A 24857-nucleotide genomic window follows, 5' to 3' on the forward strand; every position below is an offset into this window, starting at 1 on the left:
TAGAGGAGAAGACATGAATGGTACATGTGAGTAGTCTGTTAACTAGTGAAAAAGTATGGAGAAGCAAGATGTCCAAGTAATGTATAGGAAGAAAAGACAGGCCAATCATTTAGGAAGAGTGTGGGATTTCCCATAAGTAGCTTGCATACAACCATTTCTTCACTGTATCAAAAGATCTAGAAGCAAGCCTTAAGCATTGTGGATTTAGCCTTTTCTGGAGAATTTATAGGAGGACAGGAGAGAGAGAGAGAGAGAGAGAGAGAGAGAGAGAGAGAGAGAGAGAGAGAGAGAGAGATTGGACAAAGTCATACTACATTAATGATATCCCTGAGTATTTTAAAATCTATATCAGAATTCATCTCATGATTAGTTACAAAAATTAAGAATCAAAACTGGTCAGTTTCACTTTACATATTTTCTCTGATTTCTTAGTATCTGTAACAGCTGAAGATACAGCTCAGTTGAGAGTAAATACACAAATCCATAGTATTGGATAATTTCACAGTACTGGATAATTTCAGTTTGCAGCTTTGAAATTAATTTTCTTCTGATCAGCCCTCTTAATCTTTTCTTCTCATGAATTTCAGCAATGAAAATATACTTTAACAAGTTGATTTAATTTTTTTCTTTATTATAAGATTTATCATTACTGGGCTCTCTTCACCAGGATAATAAATAGTTTGACCAACAAATTCCATACAATTTAATGAGTGGTAGTTTTTTTCCCTTTTATGCTATAAGCATTTGGTTGGAATAGTAGAATATATAGTAGAACATAAAACCTGGTTTATCCTAATGCACAGTGGGAACAATTACAGTGGATCATAAGTGAAGAAAAAGAAATTGTTTCAATAACTAATATGAAATAATAGGACAATCTAACCAACATAACTGAAAGTTAACTGAAAAGTTAACATAAACTTAGAAATGTATAACCTAAGCTTAAATACTTATTAGCCATTTAATGATTCTTCATGTGGTTTTAAGAAATATTTTACTATGCATGTAATTTTCACATATATAATATAATACATATATATTACATAATTTCATTCTGTGAATAATATTTCAGTAGACTTAAGATGGGCAGCTAGTGGCATAGTGGTTAAAGTATCAGACCTTGAGTTGAGAAGACATGAATTCAGTTTTGGTCTCTCTAACTTCATGACCCTGAACAAGTCACTTCACACTGTTTGCCTCAATTTCTTTATCTGTAAAAAAATGAGATGGAGAAGGAAATGGCAATCTTTTCTAAGATTTTAAAACCTTTAAAAGGTGGAGGTCACAAAAAGTCACACTTCACTAAGTTAAAATAATTAGGAAGGAGCAATTTAAGGCAAGTAGGTGGCACACTGGATGGATTATAGGATTTGGAATCAGGAAACCTGCATTTAAATACAGCTTTAGACACTAACTTTGTGATCCTGGGCAAGTCATTTCATCTCAATCTTATTATCTTTCAAATGGGCATAATAATAATACGTTGAGGATAAAGTGGTAAGAGGTTTTGCAAACCTTATATTACCATGTAAGTGGTAGCTATCATTAATTGTAGCTATAATAATAAAATTATTGATGATAACAATAATAATAAACTGCATAGATAGTTGATTCAGAGAAGAAAAGAATTTTATATTTTTGTTTGTATTTTGAAAAGTTAGGAAGAGTATGTATTTAAATGATTGTTTTGAGTAAAATCATCAGTCTTCAGTATAGCTTCTAATTTTATTTTAAACATTTTTTTAAACCCTTAACTTCTGTGTATTGGCTCCTAGGTGGAAGAGTGGTAAGGGTGGGCAATGGGGGTCAAGTGACTTGCCCAGGGTCACACAGCTGGGAAGTGTCCGAGGCCGGATTTGAACCTAGGACCGCCCGTCTCTAGGCCTGACTCTCAATCCACTGAGCTACCCTGTAGCTACTAATTTTTAAGAAATGTTATTCATGTAACTTGAATAGTAGTTAGAAGTAGTCCATTGATCTGAAAGCACATTTCATAATGCAAAGTAGGACATGCATGCAAACCCATGCCATTACTCATTAAAGATCAGTTGTTTATTCCCTAAAGGACTAATGAGTAATTCCATTTTTTGGTTTCATCTCAGGCTAGATTGCAACAAAAAATCAACTTGAGGCTGAAACAATTTAATTATCACCACCTGCAGATCCTCAGGGACATTATACCCTTATATATTAGTAGATAGTTTCTATCATCCTTAAGAAATTCTGGACTTGGGGGCACAAGAAATATGATATTGTGCTTGCTATGTTGAGATGATAAATTGTTGGAAAAATGTTTCTGCTTCTGCATAGTATGTTGTAAAAATCTAATGTCTTCAAGATATGATTATTTCTGTATGGGTTAGGAACCAGAGAAAAAGCATTTCATTTTGGCAAAATGCAATTTAATTGGCGTTTTGAATATCTTTTTAAACACTCTTTCATTATATCCATGCAGTAATTATCAAGGAATAAAAAGTAAGGCTCATTTGTTATTTGTATCAAATAAAACATATCCTTCTATCCATTTAAATGAAAATCTTTGCATTTATCACCATACGTTTTGAATGAAAATTCAAATACACTTCATTCACTAATGTCATAGCATCTTTAGATGGAAACTATCCTTTGACACAAATGACATAAAACTGTTGTCTACAAAAAGTGTATTTTTTCTTACATTTCAAATCTGATGTGTAGAATTAAAAAAAATTTTTTTTTTGACATTTTGAATATCCAACCCTCTAAGTGCTTTAGGCAACACTCCAAAACTGGAGTTTGCAATGAATGTGCTGACCTGCATTGATAAAAGAAGTTCCCCTACTTAGAAGTTCTCTTTGTGAGTAAAATCATAAATCCAATCCCAATCTGTATTCCAATTCTATCTAAATACAGTATCAGGAAGATTTTTAGGAAAGATATTATTATTATTAGTTGGTTTTAAGATGAAAACTAGAACTTACTAGTTTCCTAAGCAACAACATTTTCAAGTCTAATCTAATAGACATTTATTTTTTTAAAATAAGGTTTCTACATCACTAGAATTTCCCAAGATTCCTTTCCCCTCTGCCTCTCAGATAGCCATCCCTTATAACAAAGAATAAAAAAGAGGAACAGCAAAACTAACATCGAAAATACTTGACCTCTATATCTACAGAGAAGAGAGGGATTGTCTTTTTATAACTTTACTTTAGGGCCAAGATTGGTCTTTATAATTCTATAGCATTGGGTTTTTGAATGCCTTTTTTTTGTTGTTTCTTTCCATTTAAATTCTGCACATTTATTACTTAATAATTAATTAATAATAAATATTTTAACAATATTAATACTAAATAATATATTAATAATAAATAATAATAAGTAATATTAATACTGCTAATTACTATGAGATACTTAAATACAAAGACAAGAAAAACAATCTCTGTTCTTGAGATGCTGAGGTCCTACTAACAACCATATTTGTGCTATTTTTTAAGAAGTCATGATTACAAATGTTAAAATTTTCAATATTCTTTGATAATATAATCATTTTTAAACCCTCACTTTCTGTCTTAATATTGATTCCCAGGCAGAATAACAGAAAAGGTAGGCACTTGGGGTTAAATAACTTTCTTAGGGTCACACATCTAGGAACCCACAATCTCCTATCCTCAGATCTGGCTCTCTATCCACTGAAATATCTAGCTGTCCTGAATATCTAATCTTTGCCTCTGGTAAATAAAGGTGATATAAAAGCAAAATATATCTATGAAAATAAGGTTTTTGAGTTCCTTAGTTATAATGAAAATTCATACCCGGGGCATTCCAACAGTGTTCATGGTCCTATAACAAGTGGTACCTTTTTATATTTAAAAAAAAAAAGGCTTAATCAAGGTGTTTGTTTTTTTTAATATCCATATTTTAATAGCCTTCATGGATATCATAATTGCCATTTTTTCTTACTATAATAAGGTACAGAGGTTCTGATCTTACAGTATTAGGGAAAAGAAGGAGCTTGAAAGGAGAAGACTATTTTTCAGGGTGGATGAGATAATGGTAACTGGTAAGAAGAGAAAGTAAAGGTGCTTAATTTTTGTCTTTTTATAATTATTTCGAATGAGAATGGCTTTTGATCTAAAAACAACTTTTTTAAAATTTCTAATAAACATAATGCAAGATATATAAAGATATAGTAAGACTATCTAGTTGTCCTTTTTGAGTTCAAATTTGTCTGGCTAACATGTACTATATCCGCTGATATAGAATGCTGAGATAATTAGAACTTGTAATTACTGATCCACAGTTAGTGTTGTGTTATGGAAAAACAAGGGCAGTATCAGAGGATTAAAAGAAGGAAAATTTTTCCTTTTTTTTTTTAAAATATATTTCCTCTTTCCCTCTCTTTAAAAAAATGTTTTGTTTGGTACATTAAAGGTCCTAGGTATTATCTCTGATTTTCTTTCTTTCCTTTTTTTTTTAAAGCCCTTACCTTCCATCTTGGGGTCAATACTGTATATTGTCTCCAAGGCAGATGAGTTAGCTAGGAAGTGTTTGAGGTCAGATTTGAACTCAGGACCTTCTATGTCTAGGCCTGCCTCTCAATCCACTGAGCCACCCAGCTGCCCCCCTAATTTTCTAAAAGAGAAAGCAAGTGGAATATTGTAGATAAAGGCCAAAGCACGAATATAGTATCAATACATAAACCAGGAGGAACAAAGTAAACTTGACTGATCTCTGGCAAAATTCCAGAACAAAATATTTTAAAACACTTAATGTATGGCTGTTGAAGAAAAGCAGAATTCATTTTTTTAAACCAAGGAAGAGTTAGAAAAAAAAAATCACAAAATGTAAAATAAATAATTAATTTTCATTATATTAAATTAAAAAGGTTTTGTACAATCAAAAACAATGCAACCAAAATCAGAAGGGAAACAACAAACTTGGGGGAAAAAGTCTTTATAACAAAAAACTCTGACAGAGGTCTAATTACTCAAATATACAAGTAGCTAAATCAATTGTATAAATAATCAAGCCATTCCCCAATTGATAAATGGACAAGGGACATGAATAGGCAATTTTCAGATAAAGAAATCAAAACTATCAATAAGTACATGAGAAAGGATCCTGTAGGTAGCAGGGAGTCTGACTAGGCATCAGAGCTAAGGCTACACATCACTCACTGCCCCAAATCACTTTCTACTCTAGTTACAGGCTCCCAGGCCCAGATGACTCACTTGTACCACCAGCTCCTCTATTATTAGCTACAGTTATCCACTTATTACAGCTCACATTAAAGATGATCTACAATAACCAGTCAAATAATTTGTATTGGGAACCTAATACTAAATGGAGTTAGTGAAAGTATAATTAATATTCCATTTGACAAAGAAGATAAACAAATCAAGAATGTAAAGTTTAAATAATCAGTACCTTATATTTAACTATATGCTTGGCTTGCACTCAAGTTCATAATTTAAGATTTAGGGGAGGAGGGGAAAGATTAGGTAAGTGCCAATTCTATACTGTATGATGCAGTCATTTTAAATTGTACTTTCTATTCAGTTAGATGTCTTTGTATTACAGAATGATTTAGAATGGAAGAAAATATAAATTGGCTCTTGACTTAGGATATTAACTCCTAACTTCTCTTACTGTGCTGTAATGGTATGTTTTTTCATGAAGTTATTTTTCTTGAGGTTATACCATCAGAGAAAATTATTAAACTAGATGTGATTTCTTAAAACTGAAAATCAATACTTAATTTTTCATAAAGCAAAATTATTTTAATGACTACCTTGGACCATATTCCTAAAAAGTAAATATCATTTTTCAGAGAAAATAATTCTGCCATTTTATTTTCCAGTGCAAAATTGGAAAAAAAGCAACATCTGGAAAATGTAGATTAAAAAGCTTTTATCACAATGAACCTATATTTAATAAGAGAATATATGACCACTTATTAGTCATTTCAAATAGAAGATTCTAAGTTATATCCGTGAAAAATAGGAAAATAAAACTACACAATCCATTATTATCATTTTTTCTTGTCTAAGTAGTCCTTGAATCTGCTGGATATATGTCTGTTTCTGTCTTTACTCATGCTGTTTCATTTTCCTGGAATTCTTTGCCTTCTCGTTTATCTAAATTCTGTTTTCTTTAAGCCCCCAGTCCAATCCCAATGCTATGAATCTTTCATATCTGTTTCATATCTTTTTTTTAATAGATTTCATATCTGGTAAATTCCTACTTCCCTGGCTACTCCTGATTACTTGTTCTAATGGGCAGAATCTGTGAAATGTTATCATCATATCATGCCCCTTTGTGTAAACCCCAAAGCACCTCATACTGGACTTCTATTCTCTTGTTTTAAACACTTGGTAAACTCACCAACTCCCATGGGTTTAATTATTACCTCTATGCACATGACTCACCCATCTAGATTTGATCCTAGTCTCTCTACAAACCTCTGATGCCACATCATACCAGCTGCCTATTAGACATCACTAATTGGATTTCTCCAATTCAGCATATCCTTCTAAAACCTTCCTATCTATTGAATTTATTTCTCTCCCAGGGAACAACATTCTTCTAGTCCCTCAGGTTTGTTCGGTCAGCATTCTCCTTGGTTCCTCTGCCTCTCTCACTCCAGCTACACAAACAATTGCTTTCTCTCTTAAGCAACAATTCTCTCATAAGACTCTTTCATTTCTACTGATACTCACTTCATAATTCAGGTTCTCATTACCTTCTGCTTTGACTATTCACTCACCTTCTAATCCATCTCCCTGCTTTTTAATCTATCCTTCACATATTTGGCAAAGTGATTTCTTTTCGGTATAGTCATGAGCATGTTAACTTCTCTACCCTCAAAATCCTTGTAGCTCCCTAAAAGCTTTTGTAGTCCTATACAAACTGAGTCCATTCGGTCATTTTCAGCTTTACTGCATTGCCTTCCCTTTCCTATGTCTTAAAATCAATCAGATTCTCCTCTTTTCTTCACAGATGTTACTTCATTCTCATGTCTTTGCACTGACCATCTTCTTTGCCTGAATATACAACTATCTCACCTTCACTTCATATAATCCTTTACTTCAGTCAAGCCTTAGTGCAAACTTCACTTTTTTCGTAATCTTTCCAACCATTAATGTCCTTCTTTCCTAATCTTCCCAACCATTAATGTCCTTCTTTAACTACCTTAGATTTATTTTATATAGATTTATGTGTGAACATGTTATCTTCATTGATGGAATATAAGCACCTTAGAAATAGGAATTAATTCATTTTTTGTCTGTATATCCCTAGCTCCTTAGTCACTGGCACATAATAGGTGCTTAATGAATGTTAATTGTCTGATTGATGGTCTAAACATTATTTACTGTTTGCATGTAGAACAGCTGACTAAAGGATCATTTGGCCCTCCACCCAAACATACATTCTCTCTAACTTCTCTTATCTTGCCTTGTAGGAAGGAAAGAGATGACAGATAAATTCATTTGGCAAATTAATGCCAATATAATAAAAAGTTAACACCTGTAAACAAAGTGTGCTTCCTAATAATTAGTTCCCACAAAATTTTAATTCTTAATTACATGTAGTTAAATCAACACATGTTATGGATACTTATATGTTTTATTAATTCCAGCTCCACAACATCTCTTGCATCCATTCCCCTTTTATTACTTTCCACCTTAATTCAGACTCCAAGAACATTTTTTCTAGTTTATTCCAGTTGTCTTCTAGCTTATCTTCCTCATCCATTTTCTCTCCATACAGTTTGTGCTCCACAGTGTTGCTAAGTTGTAATTCTCAAGACACAGACCTGATTGTCACTTTTCTGCTCTAGAAGCACAAGTGGTAGCCTTAGTCTTAGAAAATACAAACTCATTAGGCTTTATAACTATTTGGGCTTTAAAACTATTCACTCAGGTCTTAGACTAACTTTCTAGTTGCATTTCTCTCTACCGCCCTTCATCTCTTCTACAGTGTGTAGCCTCCTAGCTGTTTTCTGAACATCACAATTCTTTCCATCAAGGTGCCTTTGCCCAGTCTGGCCCCACTCTGTGGAATGTTCTCCCAACTGACCTTTTTATTTTCTAATTCCTAGCTCCCTTTACAGGTTGACTTCAGGGCCACATTCTATAAGAAACCTTTTCTGCTTGTTTTTAGAGAATGTCACCCCATCACTCAAAGTATTTTGTATTATCTGGGCTACTTATATTCATTTTTAAAACATGCTATTTTCTTCCATTACAAATATAAGATTTGTGAAGGCAAGCATTATATCATTAGCCCTGAGCACAAGACATAAAACATTTGTTTTAGGGGCATTTGGAATCAATTTGTATTCAAGTAATTTTGTCTTACTTGGATTAAGGTGGCAGTAGTAGAAATAAAATGATCCAGCTAATGGATATTCTAAACAGTGACTAGATGCATTGGAAAATATTAACCCTGTATGAATATAATTTTAATTATTTGTGATTTAAATATAGTTTTATTTTCTCCTTTTTAAATTTATATAACTAAGGTACACGTGGTTTTAAAATGCTATCCAGCTTCATATAGGAAAAAAATAATCTTAAGATTTAACCATTTTTTCTATAGATACTATTTTGAGAACAACATACAGTAACCATTCTTGAAAATATCTTTTCCTTCTAATTTGTTTTAATCTTTGTTTCCCTAGTGTTTATATAACTTAATTTTTGCTTTTTGTCAGGCAGTATTCAACCTTGATCATATTTTGAATCATTTTCCATAGCAAGCAGTGAAGGAGAACACCAAACGAAGAGAAGCTGAGGAAAAAGAGAAACATGCCAGGATAGCCAAAGAATTAGCAGAAAGAGAAAAAATAGAACGTCAACAAAAAAAGAAACGCTTGATAGAGATGAAAACTGGTAAGCATTATTGTTTCTTTTTATATATAAAAAGTAAACTGATTATTTGCCATATTTTAATGTGTTCAATGAAAAAATAAGATAATGCATATGTATTTTTAAATTTTATAGCGGTTTAAAAATTATTATTATTATTTGGGGAACAGAGGCGTAGAAAGGATGGTGGAGTGCTATAGTTGGAGTTCGAAAATCCTGAGTTTGAATTCCATCTCAAAAACTAATTATGATTTTGTGCATATTCCTTAGCCTAACTGAGAATCAGTCTTTCAAATTCTTCATCTATAAAACAAAACAGCAAAATCATAGCACCTAGCTCATATGTTTGTTCAGGCAATGAAGTATAATATGATAATTTTATTAAAATTGCTTTGAAAACTTTGAAATGCTATATAAGCAATGATGATGATTGTTTCTTGTGTTTATAAGTCACTGTATGGCATGTTAGATAGTACTCTGTACTGTATTTCACTATAAAGTAGAAGCTTTTACAAAACCCTTAATTGCCCATGCTTATTTATATTAACTAAAATAATTTAGATAAATATTATTATAGAAAATTTTACTTTTCAGAGTTCAGGTTTTATTAACTTAAAATTTAAGTGAATTTAAAAAATGATAGTAAATAGGTTCCCATTTCCCTTATTTCCTTTATTCTAAAATTTTGAAAAGGAAGTCTAATGATGACTGTTCTGTATCTTGTTCCTAAGTATTAGACAGGGCCCTAATGAAGGTCTATCAGTATTGCTGTTGGCCTGATGTACTTTATAAATCAAAACTGCAAATTCATCAAGAACTCTTCAGAGGGCGATTAAGCACTAACTTTGCAGGAATTACCCCTTTCTACTTTCAATTCAGAAGAATGTTTTTATGTAGGTAAAGCAAACTGCGTACCTAAGTGTGTGTATATATAAAACTCTTTATCCCAATGATGGAAAATCATGTAAACCCAAATGCTTATTTATGAGTGCCTCTCTGCACCTCGGAGAATAGTCTTAGGAATTACTTTTGGCCTAAATACAAGTGTCAGTCTTATTTTACCATATCTAGAGATCAGAGAGATTTAGCTTTGACTTCTAAAGGTTACAGTTTGGAAATAAATTTTAAAATAAATCATCACTACATAATTTACATAATTTTCTTGGATCCTGCCTTTGAAGTTTGACTTATTTGATTTCAGATGAACACTAAGCTAAAAACTTGACTCAAGTTTCATTAGATAGTTTAATCATACTTGACATTCAAAGTAAACTTAAGTAGCAATCTCTTCAGCTCAAAATATGTGGAATTTATGATGATTTGTACAAAAGACTAGGTATATTTATTTTATTCAATTCCATCTTGCAGGGTAGAAAAGATCTGAAGTTTGAAAAGAATGGGTTTCAGTCAGACAGTAAACACTTATTAAGTGTCTGCTATGGTCCAAACACTGTGTTTTAAACCCTGGGGCTACCAAAAGAGGTTATCTATGAGATAAATAGGAAATAATTAGCAGAGGAGAAGAACTAGAATTAAGAGAAGTTGCGAAAGGTTTCCTTTAAAACATAATCTTTTATTTGGAACCTCAAGGAAGCCAGGAGACAAAGTTGAGGAGGGAGAGCACTCGAGACATAGAGAACAGTCATAGAAATATCCCTTGGGCCAATAAGATAGGGTGTTTTCTTTGCGGACTGTACAGAAAGCCATTGTCGCTGGATTGAAGAATATATGTCAGGCAAAAAGGTATGGAAGATTTATAATGGAAGGAGGGTTTTGAAATTAAACAGATGATCTCGTGATGGCTCCTGATGACCATAGTGTTTCTGAGGGAGTTTATTGAGCCAGGAGACCCATTCTTTGGAAAAGTCACTTTGCCGTCCGAACGATGGCTTAGAGAAGAGAAGACATTTGGAGCAGGCAGGCTTGAAGTGAGGATAGCCTGCTTTGTGGCAGGGTCAGAGGTGAGAAAGGTGTTTATGAGAGATGCTGCAAGAGTGAAAGGGATGCTCTTGAACACCAGGTTGGATGGGGGACAGGGGAGGAGTTCAAGATGACTCCTAGATTGAGAGCATGAAAGCCTGGGAGGGTGGAGATTCCCCTACAATAATGGGGAAGTGGGGGAGGGGGTAGAGAGAAAGACAGTGGGTTCTGTTTGGGACACGTTTAGTTTAGTTTTGGTCTGCTCAGTGTCTAGTTCAAGATGCCCAAAAGGCAACTGGAGATGTGAGATTGGAGTTCTGCAGAGTTTGGGTTGGGATAGATAAATGTGAGCATTGTCGACATAGAGGAATAAATCCATAGAAACTAATGAGACCCTCAAGTCAAGTAGGGAGAAGAGTGTCATGGACAGAATCTTTTGGGCCACCTATGCATATAGGACATAGATCTTAGCTCTCTTTTTACTACCCTTGTGTTTTGGGGCATGTCACTGAATTTTTCTGGGCTTCAGAATGCTATCTTGATTTTTCTCCTAAATGTCTAATCACTTCTCTGTTTTTTCTCTTTGCTAATTCATCATCTAGATCATGTCTCCTAATTGTGTGTTTCCCAAGGTTCTAGCCAAGCCCTTTATTCTTCTTTCTCTAAATTCTTTGGCTTGGTGACTTTATCAGATACCAGGGGTTCAATTATTTCTTTGCTAATGGCCCTCAGATCTTTGTATCTTGTCCATGAAACTAAATCCATATTACCTGGTTGACTATTTGACATTTTAAATTGCATTTCCTAGTGTTATAAATTAATTATATTATGTTAAATTAATTATATAATGTTAAAAATTAATATGAAGCTTTTTACCAGATTTATTCTTAGTAAAGAGATGGAAATGGATAGAGGGAGGGAGAGAGGTCTCAGCCTTTCTAACTTTAGGGATAGATCAGATTCTCCCTCAGGCCTCAGAGATCAGGAGATAAGGAAAAGCTCAGAGGCAGGTATGAAGTCAAGATATTAACTCCTTCTCACCCTCACTTTTCAAAACCTCTCTCTCTTCCTCCCTTCTCTGGGCCAGTGGCTTTTAGGCGTCATGCTGTCTGCTCTTTCCTGTTATGCCAGGCCCCATCAGTCGCTCAGATTGTCAGACACAACACGTGACTGTGACTCCTGAGTCCCAGCACTGGGGTGCTGCAGGATGGAGATGTTCTTCTTCACACACTAGAGACATCTCAAACTCCTTATGTCCCTTAAAAGCCAGCCTCTGGCAAACTTTCATATTTCTGTTGACAACTGTTATAGATAATTTCTGGAAAAGATGGGGAGAACAGCTTGGGTGACAGATCATTGGTTATAGAACTTGGAATTTACCCAGATGGCATGAGCCAAGGGCAAAAGACCATTGGGAGCACCACTATAAAAGCCCAGGGGCTCAGCCACCCGAGGTCTCAGTCTTGAGAAGGGTCTTGCTGGAGGGTAGAGGGTGGTGAAGGGTGGGTAGGCAGGGAAGGTGGACCTGCAGATCCAGCATCCATACCTTATTGCCATTAGTTCATTCACCTATTACTAACTGTAGAAATGATAATAAATAATGGAGACACCTGGGATGTTAAAATATAATCTAAATAGTTGTGGGTACACACACTGGGTTGTAGGAGAGACAGGGAGACCAGAACAGCTAAGCTGCTCCTAACTGAACAAAGATGGCTGCTGGCCAACTGTCACCAGCTCACCACTAGGCCAGGGCCTTTGGAACCAACAGACTAGGTAAAAGGTTTAAACAGGGGGCAGCTGGGTAGCTCAGTGGATTGAGAGTCAGGCCTAGAGACGGGAGGTCCTAGGTTCAAGTCTGGCCTCAGACACTTCCCAGCTGTGTGACCTGGGCAAGTCACTTGACCCCCATTGCCTACCCTTACCGCTCTTCTGCCTTGGAGCCAATACACAGTATTGACTCCAAGAAGGAAGGTAGGGGTTTTAAAAAAAAGGTTTAAACAGTTTTTTAATTTTATTCAACTAAAAGATGGGATAGTGATTTCTACTCTAAAACTTAAAACCTAATGACAAAACCTCAGGGCAAAGGAGAGGACTTCTCTACTCTAACTTAGTGACCTAAGCAGACAGGACCAAGGGAGCAGTGCAGGAGTCACAGAGAGGCCTGCATCAAATCTGGTTCCAGCGAGATTTGAGCAGTACAGCAAATGGGTCTGAGAGTGGCTTTGGGGATCTCACAGTAATCCACAGATGATCAGGATGCCAAAACCCTAGGTGGTGCAAGATATCCAAGAAGAAAGAGTGTGCTTGAGATGCTGTCCACCAGATCCCAAACTTCTCCTCTTCTTGGTGCTTCTCTGTTGTTCTTGTCCTCTTTGTTAGAATCCACCAGCACACAGGATCCCAGGGAAAACAGGATGCAGGGTGTCCTTTGCTCCGAGATCTCCCAGGGCTAACAACAGTTTTTGTCAACCCTTAATGGAGTCTCTCTCTCTCAGGGCACAAGGCACTACTTCCTCCTCCTTCATTCCATCATAGAATTCTCCAGCTCCTGCCTGCTAAATGAACCTTAATTCTTAATTAATTACTACCTAATCTTCCTCACAACATAACAGAGTTGAGAGAGAACAACCACACAGCTGCCAGGAAGATTATCACCACCTCTTCTTTTCCTTTGGTCTAGACCAGGGTGCAGGAGCCATAAAGTCAATTTTTTTTCAGACGCTGTTACAGGAGCGCCACTGTGAGCATTGTACAGCTCTCATGAAATTACATTTTTTAAAATGTGGCATTTATGGCTCTCATGGCCAAAAAAGGTTGCTGACCCCTGGTCTGGACTAAGGTGGGGTCTGACTAGGGTCTGTGAGGGAAAGAAGAATCTCCAGCCAAATACCAACTGATGCTCATTGATTTAGATTACTTTAACTCTCAATAGATATAACATAGCCATTCCCAACACCTCTTTCCTTATCCTGATTCTTAACCCCTTTGAGCCAAAGTATTAAACCCCATTCAAACCTGATTCAAGTGAAGACTGGCATTGATTCCGACCACAAGTGAATAGCTACAGCCAAAGGGGAAAGGGATTTACCAAAATTGCAGTCAGTTTGCATTATCCATTCAAAAACCAACAACTAGCCCATAACAACCATCTAACCTAACCCCAAGCCAAGGAACGAGAGGAGCTGCTGAACAACATATACAGCTGCTCCCTCAATAACTTTGGCTTGGGCACTGTTTGTGGGGTCAGGGGCTTGGTTGAGTGGATCATCCAAAAACCCTGGTGTGTCCAGCACACCTTGGTGGCCACCCAGGCATCATCCCACTCAGCCTAGATCCATTTACCACCTGAGGATCTTGGGCCAGCTTATCAGGCCCAGCTTATAGAAGCACCTTCCTGTCCATCCTATCTATACCCACTTTGTGCATAACACAACATTGCCATTTTTCACTTTCTTAGTTTAGAACATTGGCATTATCTTGGACTACTCACATTTCCAAACCCCAAATATCCATCAATTGCTAAATCTTGTCATTTCTGCCTCTCATATTCACTCTAATAATAGCCATGACTTTGGTTTAGGCACTCCTTGCCTAGATTGTTATAATGGCCTTTTAATTGATTTCTTCCATTTCATTTCTTCAGTGATTTTTCTCAAGTGTTAGGGGGAACATTTCATTTCTCACCTGAATCACCTCCTAAAGGAGAGGCCTCCTTTTTCCTAGGATCAAATATAAACCCTGCTCTTTAGCCACCTTATCCCAATTTATCTTTTTAGCCTCATTGTATATTACTTTTCCTCCTGCATTCTTGGATGCAAATCCAATCAACCTCATGGGTGACTCTCCATCAGATGTCTAGGTGCCTTTGCACTAGCTATCCCACCAAGTCAGAAACGAAATTTTTCTTCACTTTGACCCCATAGAATCCTTCTCTTTCTTCCAGATATAGTCAAATACCACCTTTTAGGTGAAAGGTTTTCAGATAATCTCAACTGTTAATGCTTAGCTGTAACTACTTTGTATTTGTAAGTAGTTACATTTTTTTAGTATTGTTCTCTATATATTTAGATAGGTTCATATTTTTTACTGTTAAAATATGAGGATCTCATGAAGTTATATTTCAACTATTATATTTGGACACTAGCACCTATCCTAGTACCTGGCACATTGTCCTTATACCTTATCATCTGTCCTCACCACGTTAAACTTCCTCCTTTGATTACTCATCCCATCCTCTGCTTTCACTCCTACTCACATACTGCTGTATGAAACTGTAGAAAATCATAAAACCTTGCTTAATGGGGCTACTACAGATTTATACTACATAATCTCAGGGTGACCTTCCCTGGGACAGAACAGTCTGTCTGTCTCCCTATTGACTCACTTCAGCTTTTCCAAATATTTTAATACTTTCTCAAACCTTCCATAGCTCCCTTCCCACCCAACTCTGCTGAAAATCTTGCCTTATGTTTCACTGAGAAAAATTATATTTTTATAGCCATTGTTTACATTTTCTCCCTAGTTGTTCTTAATGCACATTTCATACATTCATATATGCTTCTCTTTCTCCTGTGTTGCCAGTTTTCCGAAACTCTCATCTTCTTGGCATGACTTTTTTAAATCTAAATTGTTTGGTAGGTTGTCTGTTGTTTTTGTCTGGCAATATCTAATTTATAGTACTTGGGTGATTCACAAGGTTTATGACTATATCAGGTCACTTAAACTCTCTTAAGCCTGTTTCTTCATCTGTATAATGAAAATAATAATAGTACCTACCTCACCGTGGAATTTTGGGAATTAAATGGGATAATGTATATAGCATGCTCAGAAAGTCTTAGGGCAGTTTTAAGCTATTAAAGCTTAAAATGGCTTAATAGATTTTATTAAATTATTACAATAAGCTTTAATAGCATAAAAGTGCCCTAAGACTTTTAGGACACCTGGATTAAGTGCTTTGTAAAACGTAAAGCTTATGCAAATATGAACTAGATAATGATGCCTAGTTTAATAATCAGGCCCTCCAATTCAAAGTCTTTACTGCTGTGAAGGCTTTATCTTTTTCATCTCCTTCAGCATCAAGTCTTAAGAATTTAGAACATCACAGTGGATTTAGAGAATGGAAAAGAGGCTAGACTAACCTTCAGTGTCACATATAGTACACATATGGCACTTCTATATGGACTTGGCAGAACTTTTTAAATTCCCATAGAAATGTGTACATGTGTATAAAAATGATAACATAAAAACATTTATTTATTCATTTTCCTTTTCAGGATTGTGAAGTTTTATAACATGGAATCAAAACAGCTACTTATTTAATTTATAATATTGCTTTGTCTTTTGTTGTATTCATATCAGTCTCTTTAGACATCTCCCTTTTTTTCTGTCATCAATATTGTTTCCCTTTGTGTCTTCAGAATTTTGTTTTTGACAGTTTTCTGTTCTTCTTGCATTAAATTAATTCATTAGTTTCTGTTTATCATTTCCATAAATTTGAAGCAATTTGCTACTCTAAAATTTAGCGTTAGTATGATATAGTATGTCAGACTCTGCCTATCTTTCCTCTCTTTATAACAAATACAAATATGAAATGATTACTTCATCATGCCTACTCCATTATCTGCTTTTACTAGCCCAAGTTTCCCATTTTTTCTGCCCTACTAACAAGATTCTCATTACTAGTGAGGATTAAATCCAAAAAAATAGAAACCTACATCTTTTGAAGGATAAATTATTATTAAGACAAACAAAAACATCATAAGCTATGTTATTATTGATAGAAAAATGTCTTACAACAGGGGACTTGATAGTTTAAATTTTCCATCATTACTATAATATATATCATTACTGTACTATTGCAAGGCTTAACATGTTTCCCATACTTTTCATCATTTTCCATTTTAGTCTGCTCATCTATAGTTTGGACTGGTGACTATCCTTTTTTTTTTTTTTTTTTTTTTTCCTTCCTAAATTTCCTCACATGAGGCCACTTTGAACCCAATTTTTTTCACAAATTTTTTCAAAAAAGGCTTTCCCTTTGTGAGCCAAATTCCAGGTCTGGGTACTATCCCATTTATTAACAATGATACTCAAAAGGTCAGATTTTATTGAGTTCTTTTGTTTATCTTATGTTAAACATGTTTTCTCAACAGACATCTAATATCGTTATTTTTATTATTGGCTCCTTTCTTAGTTTTTGTTTCGTGTGAACTTCTATGTTTTTCATCTGCTATTCTTACAATATTGAAGCTATTTTCCATGATTTCTAGCTTGGTGGCCAAAAATAGACAATTTTTTCTTTCTGTTTTCCATTTCAGTTTATGAACCTTTGAGTTAGATTTGCAAATATATTCTTACTAAACCTTATTACTTGTATTCATCTAATAAAGCAGAAACCTGGCTTTCCTATTGTTCTTTTTTTTTTTAAACCCTTACCTGCTTTAGGTATGGGTTTAAATAATGTGTATTGGTTCTAAGTCAGAAGAGTGGTAAGGATTAGGCAATGGGGGTTAAGTAACTCCCAGGGTCACACAGCTGGGAAGTGTCTGAGGCCGGGTTTGAACCTAGGACCTCCTGTCTCTAGGCCTGGCTATCAGTCCATTGAACTACCCAGCTTCCCCTCCTCCCCCTTCCTAAGCTATGGTTCAGAAATACAAATTCTTCTTAGATAGCATGTTGTTAAATATCTGTTTACAATCCAAATCTGCCATTTTGTTTTAAAACCTTTGCTTTCCATGGGCATTAGTCACAAAAATACCACCTGTACTCCAAAATCTTCCCTGTCTTGCTCAAGTCTCCATAGGGTTTCTCAGTACTTTTTTGGTTACTTCTGCTAGTATCATTCATGTCCACATAAATTACCAGTAGGGAGTAACAGTCATCTAGTTTGTCAGGTCAGGAGATTTTCTGTCACATCTTGTATATATTCCTTTTGAAGACATAAGAACTTATTATTATTATTATTATTATTATTATTATTATTATTATACTGACAGTTGCTAGGGTACCTCTCTGTATGACATCATTGACCATCACTATTTATCTCTATTTTATTTGACCCTTTTTAGATGATTTATAGTAGTGTAAGTTCATGCAGACCTACTGCCCAGAATAATGTCCTCTACTTCATATTTGCTTAATAAATATTTACTGAATTGATTTAACATTTATTTTTTCTAATTTATTGACATTTGGTGTCCTATTCATTTAAGAATGCTGCAAATTTATAACCATCCTTTGTCATTAAAAATTACATTTGGGGTGTGCCCTTGTGTCTACTGACAATTTTGATAACATATGTGAGTTTGGAGACAGTACTGGATAGAAGTCACCATTTTAACCTGGTGAGTCCCAGTGGTATCAAGTAACTAAAATGACAGGAGCCTGATGAGCATTTCATTACTGATAATGTTCTCATACAGAATAAAACAGCTTGTCATACAAGATCAATTTTCAAGACTTATGACCTGGACATCACATTTTATGCATTTATGATTTCCTACAACAGATGTGTTCTTTAATTGAGAAATTTAGAATTATGAAGATGTGATAGTGTCATCTATGTAATTTCATGGCCTTCCATTTTTATTTCTTCAGCATTGGAAAATAACTTAATGTTTTTTCCCCCAAGTATGTTACTAATCTTTTTATTAAAAAGGCAAGAAAATATTTAATTCCAAAAAGGAACAGAAAGCTTAAAGTATAGTTAGAATTCTGTCATAAAAATGGTGGTCAATTGAATATCTTAGGATGAGTGGGAAACAAAATAATGCAGCTATTTCTAAATGTAGACCTTTTTTTCCTTCTCTTAATGTATACACTGTATGCTGGAAACAATTTGATTTTTGATCATTCCGACAGATGTCACTAACACTTCAAGCTTTCTGTTTGCAATATAGTACAATCAGCTGAAAATGTGACATGTGATTTCAGATTTTCTAATCTCTGTTTCTTCCCTTATAAAAGTTTCTATAAAACAGTCTATATAGCTGAATGAATCACTGAATGAAAACACACATTGGGGTTACAAATACAAGTGGTCAAGACCTGTCTCCATGGGGCTTATTAGAAATGGTCAGGTCAATATGAGAGAGGGAAGTAGGAAATGCCTTAAATTCTGATTGGAGGTGGAAACTGAAGTACAAATGATCTACATGACTCACATGAAGAAAATTTTACACAGAAAATTCCTCTTGTCCTTTACTCATTCCTCTCTTATCAACTCAAACTGAACATAAATCAGTTTTTTTATTAGACATTTATTAATATTCGTTTTTAATCTGTTTACATACTTTATGCCCCTACTTTCCCCTTCACCCCCCGCTCTCCCCCCACCCATGGCCAATGCACATTTCCACTGGTTGTAACATGTGTCCTTGTTCAGGGTCTATTTCCCATTCATGTCCGCCTCAGCCCATGCATTCAAGCAATTGTTTATCTTATATGTTTCCTCTCCTGCAGTCCTTCCTCTGAATGTGGGTAGCTTTCTTTACCATAAATCCCTCTCCAAATGGTGGTTACTGTATATGTCTAAATGTTGTTATGTAAGTTCAAATGTCCTCATCCCCTCAACCTACCATAAATACACAGAGAAATTTTTTTTTCACAGGATAAGTGAGCCAGATTTCTCATTCGTATATGAGGAAATTGAGTTTATTGGGTACCATTTGCAACCTTGACAGTAAGAAACACACTTTTATGAGTGAAGAATTAGTATTTTACTACCTAAGGTGGTAAAATAAAATTAAATTAGTGTTCTTTCTTGTTTGTCCATCATAAATCATTGCTTGCCCTTGGCAAGAGTACAAAGTGACTTTTCAGACCCACTATTTATTATTGCTATCTTTTTAGAGTATATATTTTTGTAAGTATAATGAAAAAGATGAAGCAGTCTGCTACAGTTTCAAAAGAAGGGAAATCAAGCATTCTAAAATGGTATTTAGCCCATAAAGCTTTGTTTTAAACATAAGAATAAGAGAAATGTCACACCACCATATCATATCTTCAGAGTTTTCCTTTCCTGTTTAGAGTCAAACTCTGTAAGAAGGGGGTTGATTAAGAGAATTGGGGTGTAGATGTAAGATGTGTAATGTCCTCTCCTCCCTCACAGCCACCCCTCCTTACTTGGAGACAAATGGGGTTCACTGAGTAGAAATGGAAACCCCTGAATGGTCATACCGGGTTTGAGGGATGTTGTCTCTTCAAGGGGAAATGAATGTAACCCCTATGGGATATTGGTGCCAGTCAGGGTACACAGAAACTTCCCCTTGCTTCCCGGCTGGGAATCGGGCTTAAAAATGGAGATTCAGCCTGCCTCCCTTCACTAATACTTTACACTATGCCTCCTACCAATAGGTTACACACAGACCTGACTTTATAAACATGAGTGTTTATTTCAGGAACTGATAACAGAAAGGAATGGGAATGGGGTTCACAGGAAAGAGGAAGCAGGGTAATTCCCTAAGCCCAAGTCCTTTACCATGCCAGGTACCCACAGAAATTCAGACCCTAAGATCTGAACTCAGTGTTCCCTAAACACAGCTTCACTTCCCATGCCCACTATAGTATTTTTATAGAGGGATACTACTGGGCAATGCCCACAGCAAGTGGGGGGGGTCTGGGGATCAGCTCCCCAAAGGAAGTCCAGACACCCCCCCCCCCCAACTCTCTTAAAGCAATTGCTGGTTATCAGTGAACCTCAGGAACTGAGATGTATCAGAAGAAATGCTAGTCTTCTTTGAATGTCTGGAAAAAATCCTCCACAGCTCACTTCTGAAGGTCTCTCTGCCAATTATCAATGGCTCTTCAATCCCAGAACTCTTTGCTCTCTTCCAACAGTCACTGGGTCTCCTTCCTCAACATTCTGACTGCCAAAGTTCCAAAATGCCAGGGCTTGCATTGCTTTCTTACAACCCAGAGGTCTTCTAAATATCCAGTGTTGCATGATACTTAAAAAAAAATGATCATTTCCATATTTGATCCCATTAAATTAATAAATTAAAGATATATTTAATGATTCATTTCTAATTTTATAAGTTTTATATGTTAGGTGTTTCATACTTAAAATTTTTTAGCATTTTAATACAATTTTATTATTAATTTTCTGACATTTTGTGATCCATATTTTTTCCTTTCCACCCCTTCTGCCATCTGCCCCAAGATGGTAGGTAATATGATCTAGGTTATACAAGTTGTCTCATGCAATACATATTGACATGTTGTGAAAGAAAACCTATTATTTATACACGAAAAAATTAATGAAGTAAAAAGTGAAAAAGGTATGCTTCAGTATATGTTCAGACTTCATCAGTTCATTCTGTGGTGGTTGATAGGCTTTTTTTTTCATGATGTCTTTTGGAGTTGTCTTGGATCCTAGCATTGCTGATAATAGTTGCATCATTCACAGCTGATCATTATATATTATTGCTGTTAATGTGTATGATGTTTTCTTGGTTCTGCTCACTTCCCTTTGTGTCACTTCATAATAGTCTTACTAGGTTTGGTTTTTATTTTTGGTGATCATATTTTTCATTATTAATTATGGCACAAGAGTATTCTTTTATAATCATATACCACAACTCCTTCAGCCATTTTCAAAATGTTGGACATTGCTTCAGTTTCCAATTCTTTGCTGCTACAAAAAGAGCTGCTATAAATGTTGGTGTAAGTCGTTTCTTTTCCTCTATCTTTGATCTCTTTGGGATGCAGATGTAATAGTGGTATTGCTGAGCCAGAGTACAGATGCTTTCATGTTCCTTTTGACCTTGTTCTAAATGTTCTCCATAATGATTCACAGCCCCACCAGCAGTATATAATGCCCTAACATCCCCTCCAACATTTATCATTTTCCTTTTTTGTCATATTGGCCAATCTGGTAGGTATGAAGTGGTAACTCAGAATTGTTTTAATTTATATTTCTCTAATAGTGATTTTGAAGCAATTTTTTCATACAAATAGAGACAGTTTTAATTTCTTCATCTGAGAACTGACTGTTCATATCTTTTGACCATTTATTATTTAAGGATTTCATACTTTAAAATTACATTTTCAGTTATTTGAGGAGGCAGCCAGGAATGAGACATCAGCTGCCAAGCCTGTTTAGTAAACAGAGAATCTTATAATTATTTAACATAGATACAAACCTACAGTAAATGCAGTTATTTGTATAAGATTGCTAGTAGTAATCATTGCATGAAACTTATGTAGTTTTGTGCCAAATTCTATTTTGTTTTTTGTAGGGAAGGGAAAAAAAAAGCCATTTAATAATATAAGGGGCATTTTATGCTTTGAGACTTCTATATAAGTTGATACACATGATTTTAAAATAGCTCATCAGGATGGCCTCAGAATAGTCCTAGTTTCATATAATTATGTTTTGTGGATGAACAGAGTTTATTTAATGGAATAATTTAAACTTCATGTGTACAGCTACTGTATTTTAATATTTCATTTATTATTTATTAAACTTAAATGTCTCATTTGTTCCAACTTTAGTCTATTAAATAAACAGATAATTAGCTTTTAAAAATCTGTTGTTTACCCACGTGGCTGAAACTGCTCCTTTGTTTCTATTTTATAATGCTGAATAAAAGGAATTAGTCCTACTTTTTAGAGGAATTGTATATGTTAATATAACTCACAGATTTCTTCTATAAATCTTAGCAAATTTGTTAACTGAAGAGTTTATTGCCCCTCTTAAAGAGTGATATTTTCTTTACATTATTGGTAGAGGAATTAGGTTATGTGTCTAATTCTTTTTTTTTTTTTTTTTTATGATTGTAGAAAGAGTAAGAGAGGAATTACTGTCTAGAGAGCTCACCTCAATACCAGGAAGACCTTTGTGTGTATTCAAGTTAAGCTTTTGACACATACTGGTTATATGATGCTGTGATTGTCACTTTACTTACCAATGTCTCAGGCAGACAATAAGTGGCAGAATTCTCTGTTTTTAAAAATAAGTATTTTGTAAGTTTTTTCTTGCTTTATTATTATTTTTCTGTTTTTAAAACCCTTACTTTCTGTCTTATAATTAATACTAAGTATTGGTTCTAAGGCAGAAGAATAGTAAAGATTATGGTATTGGAGTTAAATAATTTGCCCAGGGTCACACAGCTAGAAACTGTCTGAGGCCAAATTGAACTCAGGACCTCCTGTCTCCAGACCTGGTTCTGTATCTACTGATCACCTAGTTGCTCCTCATATCTTGATTTTTTACCTCACTACAACTTCCCTCTCCCTCTCAGAAAGAAATCCTATATAGCCAATAGTATTTTGAAAGACCAAAAAAAGGGAAAAATAAAAAAGAAGGGATAGAAATAACAGCATAACTGATAATCTATCCAAAAAAATGTCTGAAAAATACCTGCTTTGGACAACATTAAGAGTCAAATCTCTCATTTCTGCAAAAGAAAGAGGTGTGAGTTTCTTCTCATCCCTTTCTTTAGAGCTGTTCTTGTTCTTTATGGTTTTGTACCATTTGTTTTCCATTGTGTGTGTGTGTGTGTGTGTGTGTGTGTGTGTTTATATGTTGAGCTGTTCCTTCTGTTAACACCAATGTTGTTTTCTTAACTTTGCTTAGTTTGTACTGTTTCAGTTCATATAGATCTTTCCATATTTCTCTGGAATTTCATTATATTAATGTTCCTCAATATTGAAATATGTTATTTCCTAAATGATTTTCTCCTTCTTTATTCCTAATTCTTTGCTATTAGAAAAAGTGCTGCTAGAAATATTTCGTGTATGGAGGAATTTTCTTCTTATCAATGTCCTCCTGAATTTTAAACCTCAAATACAAACAAAAATATTCATATATTTACTATTTTTCATAGTAGATTGGAATAAATGTTTTCTGAGTTGAAATCTAGCTACTTATTCTTGTCATTAGTTTTCACCTCCTTCCCACATCAGAGATATAGAGGATTCTACAAATAACTTTACTTTGTTTTTATCCCTCATACATTTAATATATTCCATTTTATACTAGAGTATAAGTCTCATTATTCTTTACCGATAGCATCTAGCATAGTAATTCACACATAGTAGACATTAAATATTTACATGTCAAATGTTGTTGAGCTTTTTTTTTCTTTCCTTTTCCTTTTTTTTTATCTGGTTATATAGTAACAACATAAAATCAGAAGAAAAATGACATGAATAATTATTTAAATAATTGACTAGAATATTTCTGAAAAAGGCAGTTATGATAAATATTCTCTCTTGTAACTGTTAAGATGAAGCTACATGGTTGGGAGAAGGTGAGGATAGTCTGGAGCTGTGACTTCCTTGGTATAGAGGACTCCTGGGTGAGGAAACCATCTCTGCCCTTCTCAATCAGCAGTCCTAGATGATTGCCCAGAGTGCAGTTTTCACTTTGCTTGTTACTAATCCCCCCTTGAATATACTCTCCCTCTACTTTTTTCCTTTTCTGTACACTATCCTGTTTCCTGATTAAGTTATATCTATTTCTATACCAGCATGTCTGTGTGTGTCTGTGTCTATGTGTCCATCCTTCCTGTCCTCCTTCAGGCAGTTAAAGGTGAAACTGGAGTTCAGATGGTAACTGCTCTCACTCTTCATTTGTTTATACTTTTGCTTATTCTCCCTGATTATGTGAGATAATAGTTTCCTTTGCTTCCCCTCTTCTTCTCCAGTGTATTTTCCCTCCTTTTCTTTTTATTTCATAAGATTTATCAAAACCAAGCAAGAACATTTGTGCTTGATTGTGATCCTAACTGTGATTATTTGATATTTGAGTTCTTTCTTTCCGATTATTCTTAATATTTTTCCTTTGGCCAAGAAACTCTGGTTTTGGGCCCTCATTTTCTTTGAATTTTCATTTAGGGGATTATTTCAGTAGGTGAATTCTTTTTACTTTCACTTTGCCCCCTTGTTCTAATAGGTTTAGGTAGTTTTTGTTTATTATTTCTTGAAAAATGATGTCCAGCACCTTTTTTTCAAATTAGGCTTTAGGTACTCCAACTTTCTTGATTTCTTGATTTCTTGATTCCTTCCTTCCTTCCTTCCTTCCTTCCTTCCTTCCTTCCTTCCTTCCTTCCTTCCTTCCTTCCTTCTGTCTCTTATACACAT

At 34.9% G+C, this 24857-nt stretch overlaps 1 protein-coding gene across 1 annotated transcript in view; it reads left to right on the forward strand.

The window, feature by feature from the left end:
- Window positions 1–24857, forward strand: part of DIAPH3 (diaphanous related formin 3) — a 423660-nt gene that overhangs the window by 259869 nt on the left and 138934 nt on the right. Inside the window, exon 25 of the mRNA XM_044670603.1 lies at window positions 8738–8873. Within this exon, the coding sequence (XP_044526538.1) occupies window positions 8738–8873 (136 nt within the window). The remainder of the gene's footprint in view (window positions 1–8737; window positions 8874–24857) is intronic.

This window comes from Gracilinanus agilis, chromosome 3, assembly GCF_016433145.1.
Source record: "Gracilinanus agilis isolate LMUSP501 chromosome 3, AgileGrace, whole genome shotgun sequence".
Lineage (NCBI taxonomy): Eukaryota > Metazoa > Chordata > Mammalia > Didelphimorphia > Didelphidae > Gracilinanus > Gracilinanus agilis.